This window comes from Temnothorax curvispinosus, unplaced genomic scaffold (genome assembly GCF_003070985.1).
Source record: "Temnothorax curvispinosus isolate PA1 unplaced genomic scaffold, ASM307098v1 QBEX01012336.1, whole genome shotgun sequence".
NCBI lineage: Eukaryota > Metazoa > Arthropoda > Insecta > Hymenoptera > Formicidae > Temnothorax > Temnothorax curvispinosus.
Genome location: NW_020222116.1, coordinates 1 through 12,394, shown reverse-complemented (window position 1 = coordinate 12,394; position 12,394 = coordinate 1). Strand labels below are relative to the sequence as shown.

At 37.4% G+C, this 12,394-nt stretch overlaps 1 protein-coding gene across 6 annotated transcripts; it reads right to left on the bottom strand.

Moving 5' to 3' along the window:
* Nucleotides 1-3,652: 3,652 nt before the first annotated feature.
* Nucleotides 3,653-10,532, bottom strand: LOC112462383 (PRKC apoptosis WT1 regulator protein-like). Of its 6 annotated transcripts, none has more exons than XM_025028121.1 (9): nt 9,981-10,532; nt 9,749-9,885; nt 9,472-9,620; nt 8,396-8,525; nt 8,117-8,243; nt 7,358-7,465; nt 6,731-6,771; nt 5,599-5,755; nt 3,653-5,418 (listed from the first exon to the last, which is right to left on the bottom strand). In XM_025028121.1, the coding sequence occupies exons 2-9, from the start codon at nt 9,763-9,765 to the stop codon at nt 5,233-5,235; spliced, it is 915 nt and encodes a 304-aa protein (XP_024883889.1). In that variant the 5' UTR covers nt 9,766-9,885; nt 9,981-10,532; the 3' UTR covers nt 3,653-5,232. The 6 variants fall into 6 exon arrangements, with proteins under 6 accessions (XP_024883889.1, XP_024883893.1, XP_024883891.1 ...); XM_025028125.1 differs by having other exon boundaries at nt 8,117-8,213; XM_025028123.1 differs by having other exon boundaries at nt 9,758-9,885.
* Nucleotides 10,533-12,394: the final 1,862 nt, after the last annotated feature.

Here is a 12,394-nt window from a genome sequence, read left to right as displayed (position 1 = left end):
TTACATCTTACATCTTTAAACTTTGAAAGTCCAATCTTTTCATTAACATGAAAAGGCAGTTTAAGTCAATATAGCACGCACAAAAAGTAAATCAAAATTGGTGAAACCCATGTTCTTTGATCTTCCTACTGGACATAATACTTTTTTCAACTTTTAATCAATAAAACCGGACGCTTGCCTCTCAATTGACTTCCCGCAAGTCAGGCATGAATTTTTAGTAGAATTATTTTCTGTATGGAGAAGATAATCGTCGACTCAACATGTACGGGGTGTCACGAGGACAGAAATATCGACATTTTAGTCGTTCAATTAACAGAAATATGTTTTCGCAGTAATAGAGTCTCATCTCAGGTAATTTTTATTTTCGGTACGATGTATTTTCTGTTAAGTCACATTAATGAGAGCGGCAACAATTTAATTAATTTTCAATGTGAGATCGATTAACGTGAAATCGATATGTTATGATAGTGGACACGGCTGCACGTTCGGAATTTGATTGAGTTGTCTCTTCCGATGCAAAAACAATATTTCGGGAGAGATATTACGTATTTTTATAGTATTATAGTTTGTTTTTAGCCGGCATTTTATTTTGTGTGGACAAATAGAGGATTATTTTGTACTATTTTCAAAAGCTTTTATTTAGAATGAAATGTATTTAATAAAAAATGAAACGTACGCGATTATGAGCGAAGAAAGTAAAGTTTTTTTTTCGAGAACGTGCAATTGTGCTACTGATAAAATCGTTCATAAGTATTTGCCTATTCATGATCGTATTCAGCATTAAGCTTTTTAATTGCATATTATAGAACAAGCTTCCAAAAATATCGTAGAGATGATGGAAATGCAAAATCCGAACGAGGCAGTAGCATTGCACAAAATGTATAATGTTGCAATTTTTTAAATAAATATTTTTCTATACTGTGTGGATATTTTCCAATGATATGAAGATATGAAGATGAGGATTTTTATCTTAAAAACGCCGTTTTATTTAACATTAAAGATCAGCCAATAAATGCAGGTTGATGGTTTATTATATATTTCTCTAAAGAAAATTGTCGATTCTATCTGTAGGCAAATACGTATACTCGATCTATGGTGTACTTCTTCTCTCGAGACACCCTGTGCATCAGCATCACGTAAAACGGAATGTTAATTTAATGGTGGGTCTTCTGTGGAAGAAAGGAACTGTTCATTAAATAAAATTGGAACGATCATTAGCACTTAGTTAATACATCCAGATAAATTAAAAAACGATGGTGAGGGAGAAAGAGAGAGAGAGCGCTAAGACGACAGGAGAGAAGAATATATAGGTACAATAAAGCGAATCGATCGAAACTATTATAACCAAGAGCGGGGGAGTTCGCATGTGCGTCTGCATTTCGATTGCGGCACACAATTGCGTTGATATTTGATAAAGGAGAAATAATAATATATCGTTCACTGAGAATAGCTTAGTTCGTTAAGCTCCCTTAGCATTTAAGGATCTGGTTGAGGTCCAACCATCGTGATCTAGTCGTTTGTTGGGATGATGATATGTACGATGATGCGAATGAGGCGAGACACACGAAGCGCGAAGATGCTCTTGTAGTTTACGGTAACGGGGAGAGTTAATGGTCGTGTAATTGCGCAAAATGTATGTAATTATTAGACGATAAGACACAAGGAATATATTTTTTTTTTTGCAAGGATTAGGAATTGGAGGATCTTAGTTGTAGTTGGATTTGTACATGAGCGCTCCATGCACATTTATCCAGACAAAATCGCTCTTAAAGATACGACCAAAAAAACACGACGCAAGCGAGTGTTCCAAAGCGAGGTGCGTCAGCTTTTACAGCTGCGGTTTGCAACGTAGACGAGAATTACCGCCGTGCAAACAACGATCTCGCGGTTCGACTAACCGAAATATCACGCGGTCGCGATGGCGCCTTGTTAACGACTTAATTACAGCCGAGACAATAACTTCGTGATGAAGCTTATATCGCGAATCGCGGGAGAAGGAGTTGCGAACGACGGGGGGGAAGGTGAAGAAAGAACCAAGTTCCTTAAGATTTTGTCTACGACGACGAATTCGGTTAATTAATTCAATCTTGAAACAAAACGGTACATATCAGCGAAGCGTTGCCTTGCGATAAACGACAGAGAACTGAAAAAAAATAGTCGTAGAGGCGCACGGTGTAGACAATTAAACGATTAGTTACCTTGCCAGCGATCGAGAGCGGAGAGAGGAGAGGGTTGATATAGAAGCGTAGTACCTGTTGCATCACAAAGTGTGTGTATGTGTTTTATCGAGACACCGGCAATAACTAATACGACGACTTGCGATAAATCATGGCGTTTTTCATTAATCAAAGGGCAGCGTAATCAAAATGGTTAATTGATCAGCCAGTGGTCAATTAATTTGGCCTTCGAAACGCGATTCGTTTCCCCTTGAGGCTCGTTGTAACGAATGAATGGAACTCTGGAGGATAAATCAGATTTTGAATAAAAAGTGCACTCGTTAATACTTTCGCTTATTTTACCTTTCTACTCGTCGGGAAAGCTCGAAATGTAATTTTTTTTTAGCAACAAGAGTTTTTCGTTTTAATCTGATTTAACTTCCAGTTTCATTCATTTTTCTTTTTTTTTATCACATATCTTATTTATTCGTAAATTTTACTTAAATTTTATTTAGTCTTTTAAATCCAATTGACATTTTTGCATTAACTGTTAATTAAAATTGTAGTTTCTCGAAATGGCTTTAGAAGTGATTTTAGAAATTATTTAATGTCAGTCTCGAAGGGATACGTTTCTACGCGTAAGCAATCAAACTGGCAATTATTTATTGCACGTCGTCGTATCTTTTTATTGTTAAAGGGTGCCTGCGAAGGGTCGCTTGCCCTTTCGAGATGTTTGCGCCTTTTGGAAGTATCTTCTTGCGAACCAATCGATATATTTCTCATTAAATGCGACATGAAGTATTTTAACAAAGTTTTATACAACATTTTGGAAAATCACGTCGTGAAGCTTTACGGGTCGAACTATTTCCGGGGTCTTTTAGCGGAATAAGTTGCTATAATAAGACAAACGGATCCTCGAGGGATCAAAGCGTACATTTCGAAAGGATAAGAACAAAGGGCAGACGTATGAGAAAATGGATTTGAAGGTGGGAGACCCCAAGTGTATGATCGGATCCCAACGATTTGTAATGTACAGCTACGTAGTGATTAGGAAACATAGCGTAAAGATGTAACTATATTGCGTATGTGCGTGCAAGTATTGTATTATATTAAAAATTTATTTAGTTATTTTATGAATAAAAAATGCAAACTCTTTTTGCCGGTTCATATTGGGGCTTGTTTCAATGCTACACTTCCATGTACGTCGCCATCGGGCGATTCTTTTCTATTCCATCTTATCTCACTTTAAATCACACAATATAAATTTGAAAAGAAATCATTCACGCAGAATGATTATATCAATGAGCATAGAGAAAAGCAAATGCAAGAAACTTTTCTTCAAACGAACTTCTATAAGACGTCTAGTTGTCTTTAAATGAGCATAGAGAAAAGCAAATGCAAGAAACTTTTCTTCAAACAAACTTCTATAAGACGTCTAGTTGTCTTTGACATGTCGAAAGGAATGAGGCCTGGAATAGAGTAAATCATTGAACGGCTGACAATAAAAGTCTTTCTTCAAACAATTTTACACATTGTTACATCATCCCGCGTAGTGCACAAGTTTGTCGCGGGGAGGTCTTTCTAATCAAATGCATCGATTAATCGCTACAATCATCTGTGTGTCTATATATACAGAATTTTGTACGGTTCGCGTATAATAATAATAATATTAATAGTAATAAAATAATAAAATGATTCATAATATTACATTATCGTGTATTGCAAGTATAAAACTTACATAGAACGTCCATTCTTACATTATTACAATAGAAAACGGATTAAGTCGCTTACGTCATAATCGGCACTTTCACGTGGTTTCAATGTATCTGCTCGATTGGAACACAGTGAAACAAAAAAAAAACGGCAATTAATCGGCAATAGCAAATAGCAAATACATCGACAATAAACGTGCGATCTGTGCCTGCGACCAAAGCTCTGCGAGTGAGGGCAGATTCAATTGTCACAATAATATCTTTACAAGGTGGCGGATTGCTATTGCTTTTTACAAAATGTAACTCGCGTTGCAGCTTGCAAAAACGTATATTTATACTTTCCGCAGCTAACACTGTGTGATTAGAGAATTATCTGTTTATTTATAATGACTCAATTTGCGATACGCACTAAAGGTAGATTCACTTACTACTTAGGTATGTCTTCCTTATTGCTTAGGATGATCCATAAATCATGCATCAGAGGAATACAGAAAATTAATTATCACGAATGCAATGTGAAATATCCTTTTAGTTTTATTAAACTGAATATCTAAACTCTTATCACTATCAATCTAAGTTTCTTTCGTTACGAGCTAATTCGCTTATATATTTTAGTAAATTCTCAGCCTTTCATTAAAAAAAAAAAAGTAAGAATTAACATAATGCATGATTTTCAGTTTATCTTAGCTTCATAGCCACCGATAGGAAAAAAAGAAAAAGCAAGATAAAAAGATGTACCATTTTTCTTTTAGCCCTTATCCTTTGAAAATTAATATAAATCTCGCAGATTTTTGCATAAAAACAGCTTTAAAAAAAACTTGGGAGAAAAAGGATTAACTCATCCTTCACACTGTATCATATTGAGTAAGAGAAAGCACACAATGTATCACAAAAGTAATCAAGATATTTAGTGCAAAGTACAATTTTTACCTTAATAATTTGAATTTAATAATTGTCCGAAAATCCAAATGTAAAAAAAATTCTATTGGTTTAACACTCAATAGAGAAATCATTGATCATTCTTCGATCATTTTGCCTTCTATATTACATAGAAATATATGTATATATATCACAATATCAACAATAATAAAATAGTTAACGCAATACCGGATTTTCAGTCGTTTAGCCTGCGGCTGTCACATTTATCTCCCAACAATCGAAATTTGGGATACAATGCAAAAATTAGATTTCCATAGGCCGAGTGAATCGTATTCTGTTTTTTTTTGCAAATACGAAAAGAATAATATACATAGTAATGATTAAGGGATCAACGCGGTGCGCGACTTATGGCTCATCCTGCAGCTCGGCGATTATTGTAAGGAGCAAAGAGCCAAGAAGGCGTGATCTTTATTACATGAAGAGGATTAGTTGCTGGCTAACGCCGCCATCGCGCGAATCAACGTGGCATTTTCCTCGCGAAGTCGGTCTCGTTCCAGGGTCAACTCGTGCTGTTGCTTTAAAAGGCGAGCCTCGAGCGCCATTATTTTATGGTCCCGATCTTCCAGAAGGGATAGCAGCCTCCTGTTTTCCTCTTGCGCTCGTTCGATCAGCTATAAACCGCATTATATTTGATTATCATTGTCAAGTTGTACCATTACTTAATATATACCAATAGAAAATAGATTCGTTTTCTATTGTAATAAAATTTCAGTCTTTCTTTCGTTAAAAATTAACTCAATTTTAGACTACGCATAATTGAGCATATTTTGTCAAATTTATTAATGACTCACTTCGTGCGGGTTGTCGCCCGTTGGCGTCGGCAATCTTGGTCTGACAGTCGCATTGACAGACGTCTGCGGCTCGTGATTGCCGTGGTCCGATTGATTAATGCTGTCGGATTGATTGAGAGAATCGAACTCTTCGTCGTCGGCCTCCAAATCAGAGTGACTAAAACGCAGACGTCAACGATCGCATGTAAATCACGTTTCGCTTATCGCACAGATATTGATTATTAGTTTCCATTAGTATTATGTATATTATGCCATTTATAAATCGCATTAGGCACGACCATCGATGCAGGTACAAAGAATATTGCACAAATGTAATCACTAGTCACTACTATTTCAATTGCGGTACAAATATATGTTGTTAATAAAAAATCTTACTGCATTGGTATACTAAACCAAAAGGTATATTTTACAAGCAAGAAGCTTTACTTCTGAAGGAAGACAGTAATTATTAAAGGGAGATGAAAATCTCATTAATTTTTTCGTGACTTAATATTCTGTTCTTCGTTTTACAGTCATTACAATCATATTTTTCAAAATTTTATTATTTTTAATTTATGATATTGATATAAGGAAACACGAATAATTATTCTTTAATTATTGTAATAATAAAAATAATATTGGCAGATTAACCAAATTTTTTATTAGTTAGAGAAAATATTAGACTAATTATACTCATTTTTTTTGTTTTAAACGCATTTAGGCTCAACTATTTCGCATATTATATCCTTTGTATTGCAACAAGTCTTTCATATTCGAATTTCATTGTTATTAATTACTTCATAATGTGACCATTACATTGAGTGTTATCAGTTATTTGGGAATGTACGTAGGTTTCGGAAAACATAATGGATTAAGTAATTTGTTAATCAATAATCAAGAGAGAGATTCTACTAGCTCTATCGTACTTCGTACAGGTCGTGCCTAATCGTAGTTCCTCCGATATGATGTGCACTTACCAACTGTGCCTTACTATACATGACCTGTATGAAGTACGGTAGTGCCTAGAAAGCAGTTGTGATTCGTTAAAAAAGACGGTCAAAGATAGCTACTGGCTCCATGACAAAAAAGTGCTTGTTTCCCATTATCCTTATTTCCCACTATCATTAATTACATGTGAATGTGGGTGAGATACCTTTTGTTTCGCCTTTGTGTGTATATTCTGGCGTTCCGCTCCTGCAAAATGCAAATTTATAAGTAACTGCTTAAAAATATCAACTTTGCGATAACAAGAGTTCTAAGCTTGCTACTATTTTAACATTTCTCTTTGCTTATCATGCATCATTATGTATATCCTTAGTTTTAAGAAAGAGCCATTAATTAAACGTTCGAAGGCATGTTTAAAAGTTTGAACTTCATTGAAACTTCGTGTAATTTTGATCGCAATAATAAATAATAAATTAAAATTACTTCAATTAAAAGATAGAAAATTACAGTTAATGACTATTTTCTAGCTTTTTTTGTAGCCGATGACACACAAAATGAATAATTCTAATTTCTGTTCTGATAACAAATTCCAACTGTATCATACGTATGTTCGTAATTATGCATCATATGTATGTGGGTATATACATAGAAGAGAATATAAAATATAAAACTTAAATCTCTCTCTTTCTCTCAACTTTCGAGACTACTATAAAGAAATGTACAACATAAGCTGCGTGTAAACTAATTTCGGTCTTCTTATACGAATCTTTTCCAGCGTACGCATTTGTCGGAACATTCTGCATAAAAAGTAAAAAGTGGAATTGACTGCACTTACTTCTATCAATTCGTGATCAAGAAATTCATTGTGATGCGTGTTGTGCTTAGTTTCAAGGCAAGTGCCACTAAGCTCTTCCTCGTCTTCCCCCGTACTACCTCCAGTGCTCTGAGAAATTACGCATTTTACCAAATGTCCGAGACATTTTTACAACACTTAAACATTCAAGAATAAAGTGAGCTATATCCCACAAGTAAAGCTGCCAAGCTTAGCATTTCATGAAAAATTTTATCGTATTAATTTTAATTAACATTTTTATGATTGTAACTATCAAAATACTCGAACAATTGTGATGTTGAGATTTCTATTTTAAGATCTTCTTTTTGTTCACATGAAATTTATTTCTCCTTATCAAAAGCTTTGTGGCAAAAAAAGGAAAGAGTAGCAATCCATTTTACTCAATTTTAATTGTCGATTACTTTAGCTAAAATGCTAAAGATCTAGAATTTGAAAGATTCAAGATAGAAAACGCATCAGAACTGTGTGTGTGTGTGTGTGTTTGTGTAAAAATCTAGGAATAAAAAAAAGATTTCAAAACTTCAAAAACCTAGAAACGCAAGATTGTAAGATGCATGGTTTCAACAACGCGTATGTCCAGAAATTCAATAATTCGCAAACCCGCAGTTTTATAATTCAATGATTTTGAAGACCGAATATTTTTTTTTAAATTCTAGAAGTCGCATTATTATACTATAATTTCCGTTATAAATTTAATTCGAACGGTTACTTATGGGTTGATTGACGGTAACAATGGCGAACCTCTGTCGACGGTAAATGCACGACCCCTGTGCTACGGCGTTTTTCTCGCAGTTTCCGTCGATCGCGTTGCTGCTTTCCCTTGTTTATATGCGTTGGCCTGTGCAAACAGGATACGACACTAAAGACACTAGAACCAGAATCCAGAAAGTATATTAGGCAATTACGTAAAGTTCCGTGCATCAAAGATGCTGTTGGCTAATGGACACTCCAAGCGCGACAATAAGTTTCTCTATGGTTTTCTATCAGCTTCGTAAGCGCATGCGATCGCGATTTACATACCGGCCGGTCACGCGCTTATCCTGCTTCCTTATTATGGGCTTGCTCTGCGGGTTTTCGTGCTCGGTCGGAAGCACGGGGTTGGAGCTTGCGTCATAAACGCCTTGCGATTCCTCCACATCGGTTGTATTCTCTGTAAATGAAAGGCATCGGAGGCAATTAGGTTGATAAGATTATACCATTAACTTCTGATCGCACATGAATTCTCTTTTTAACTCATATCATTATTAGGTGCTAGATCATATTACTTATATACGCGTAAAATAATATATTTCTATTTATTACATCAATATTTTTAAACAATTTTATAAATTTCTTAATGCACCTATAATATTGTATTTTATATTACTAACACAAAACCTCTCACAAACCCGAAAATCCTGATGTTGATGAAACTTTACACACGTGTAGGGGAAGAGGGGGAAATAGAGGAATTTATAAATTTTTAGTTGTGGCCCAAAAACGATTCCAACAGGTGAAACTAACCCTTATCTATTTACTTCCCCTACATATGTAAAGTTTCATCAATTTTCGGGTTCGTGAGGTTTCCTTACGAAATACACAAACACAGACATTAAGAACAGATATTTGTAATATCTGATTTTTGAATACGTAATTTAAAGTTTTCAAAAATTATATCATATTTTATAAAAATATTAGTTTATTAGCTTTAAATTCATTTATTGTTTATCATCTTTATTTGTAGAAGCTTCAAGATAAACGTTCAAAAAAATTATGTTTTCTCAACTGCAAACATCTTTTGCAATAATTCTTTGTACAAAAAGCCTTTGAATTTACAAAATTGTCATAATCTCCTAATTTTCACCGAGTTTCAAAGTTCTCGTTCTAAGGCCCAGTTTCACCAATGTCAATTAACTGCAACCTTCGATTAAACTCATTCTTTGTCTCTTTCTAAGGGAAACAGTTAGAAAGAGACGAAGAGTGAGTTTAATCAAATGTTACATTTGGCCCTAATTCGTTATCCTCTGTCTGCTTCAGGTTCAAGCTTAAAACGAGCGAAGGCTGACAATCCAAGAATCTCAAGTTGCACACTCGCAAACACTTTTGCAACCACGTACTTTGAAAGCTTATGGAAGACACATCTCCTGTCCTCGCCGGGACCACTCTGGTCCTAGCGGTTCTAATCCTGGGTCTCCTGGACGTCAACTCGAAGTCGTTGTCGAAGTCCTCCTGGCTGACGGAGCTGGACGCCATGCCGGTGATATCGCTGCAACGCAAAACAACTCGGCAGTGATGATACACGTTCATCGCGCGCGCTCACGGGAGCGGTAAGAAGCAGAGTGCGTGTCGTGCAAAGAGAACGAGAAAGAGAACAAAATAAAAATGGGTCCTTACAAAAAATACCTGGACATCTGAACAAAGGGTAGGTTGTGACGTGCGATACCTGCGCGGGGGTTGATACCGTCCTCGTGCAGGTGGTCCGTGGAAGCTTTAATAGCGCTCGATCTATGCTACTGTCTCGTAGGACTCGTCTGAGAAAAAGGGAGAGGAAGAGAAGTCGAGAGGAGAGCTTTGGAAAAAAAAATCAAGATCGCGAAAGAATGAAAGAACAAAAAAAAAAACGTACGTGAAGAAAGACGCGCGACGTGCGCAGGTAGGTAGGCGAAACCCGCAATCGGGAACGATATAATCGAGGGGATCACCTGAGCTGGCCCTCGGCTGCCGATCCGGTGACTCACGGGCGACTCCGAATGTGGGATTGACAGCTGTCAGTCGACGTGAACGACGACCATAAACATCGGCCGGGACGGGCGCATAGCTGAAGCGTAGCCGCGAGATCGGCGTGTATCGATCGTCGTGTTCGCGTGCGGCAGGCAAATCGGAATGATCGCGGAAACCGCCTTGGCAACAGCCGCGGCACCGTCGTCGTCGGCGCTGCGGGTACGCCGTTCGTTCCTTGGGGAATCCGCGGAATCGCCACGGGACTCGCTGCTGATCGCCAGTAACCAGTAACCGCTAGCAGTGTGCTGGCTCTCTTCGCTCGTCGACTCGGTTGTTCACTGTTGTTCACTCACTTGACTCACTGCGCTAGGCCACCCCCACCTCTGGCGTGAGCACGATGCGTAGTATACTGTACGTCAGGTGACAGACGGCTGGGAGACTGGGAAGTGGGAACTGTGGGCAGGGCTGCCAGAATGTGTGCCGCAGAAACCGCCGCTAGAGCGAGCTGAGCTAGCCCAAAATCCGCACATTCCCTAGCAATGTAGCCCAATATCGCTTTTTTTTCGTATCTCATATAATATGATATAATATAATATCATATAATATGATAATAAACCATGCTGTCGCATCGAAGACTGTGTTTTTCTGTCTAGGACTTGCTCTTTCTCGCAATGTTTATTAGATTTCTTATGGGCTATAAGATCACTATGCTTTGCACGCAAATGACAATTGCATAGTTTACAGTACGCTTCCTGCTTGCCATTCAACACATCAATCTCATTGCTTTCTTCAAGCCAATCTATGGACACAGTAAAAATGAAAAGACGTCGAATTAGACCTCTCTTCGACGCATTCGACGTCTAATTCAACATCTATTCTATCAACTATTATTTCTCACTAGGCATATATAAACTTAAATCTCAAAGAATATAATAGAAGCATTAAACAAAAAAAAATAAAGTTAAAACAGTACAGATTTGATACTTACTCTTCAGTTCTAGTTCTATTAACCATTTCTTTTGGAAACGTTTCTTATATTTACCCCATTTACCCATCTTTACTATTGTAATATACAATATATATATCACATTTATTAAATTATTGCACACGATATAGATACCATAAGACAAATTTAAAACTACCCGCTCATAAAAGCTATTAATAACGATCAGACAAGAACAGGACTGTGTAAAGATGTCAAATCGTGGCCTTGGTTTTGTGCAGACACAACGACAAGGCACGTCAGTGTGGCGCTTGGCGCTCGTCAATTTGTCGAAGCGTCACACCGACGTGCCATTTCGTCGTGTTCGTGCAAAGCTGAGACCTGGCATCTCTGTCGTGCAATGTCCAAGTGCGTTCCTTGTCTGTGCGGCGCAAGCGTAGAATGCAGCCATAGATTTGTAAACCAGTGTTGCAAATCTCATAGTGCCAAACTATCGGTGTTTCCACAAATTCAAACCCAGATGAATTGAGTATTTTCGCTCAAGACACGGTGTACTGTAAGATATAATTGTAAGATTACATAAAAATTATATTTTACACCGTGGCTTAAAAAATAGCAAAATGCGGAAATCCTCGTTTGAAAAATTTATACCGCACAAGAGTCCTCTAGATAGCCCAATTTGCGTTAAATAGCCCAATCTGGCAGCCCTGACTGTGGGAAGTGGGAACGGAACTGCGTTCGGAAAGCGCAGCGAATCGTGCGGCCATAGACATTAGGTGAATCGAGACCGGGCGCGAGGACTTGAGAGACAGTGAGAGAAACGTAGAGCGAGAAGGAGATATCTGGACTTATATCTTATTTCTGTAATGAGAGAAAGACAAAAAGACCTCCAAGATTCTCTCTTCTCGTTTAACTAAAAAACAAATGATTTTTTTCGGTAAATCTGAAGGAGAGCTCCCTCCTCACCGATTTCGCTGAATTTAGGCTTAATCGACGCGTTTTTGCACAAAACGAACGAATCTGGCAGAAAAAAGCCCCGCTCTGCCCCGCGAAACGAAATATGTTAAAGTTGACGACTATCAAGTTATGAGACCTGTCATACCGACGCGATGTAGCGACTACGGACATGCTCCGCGACCACATGCGCGCATGTCCCGTGGTCACGTGATGTACTTGAGCGCTCAACCTCAATGACATATTATATATTGTTCTGTGCAATTCCAAAATATTTATAATGCCATATTCAGTAGAGCAATTATATAGTCTTCCGTGGCTACTGGTTCAGGATGATGTTGGTGAGGAGGGAGCTCTCCTTCAGATTTACCAAAAGATTAAATAAACGATTGCCTTTACTCTTGCGCGACGGATTCTTCCGC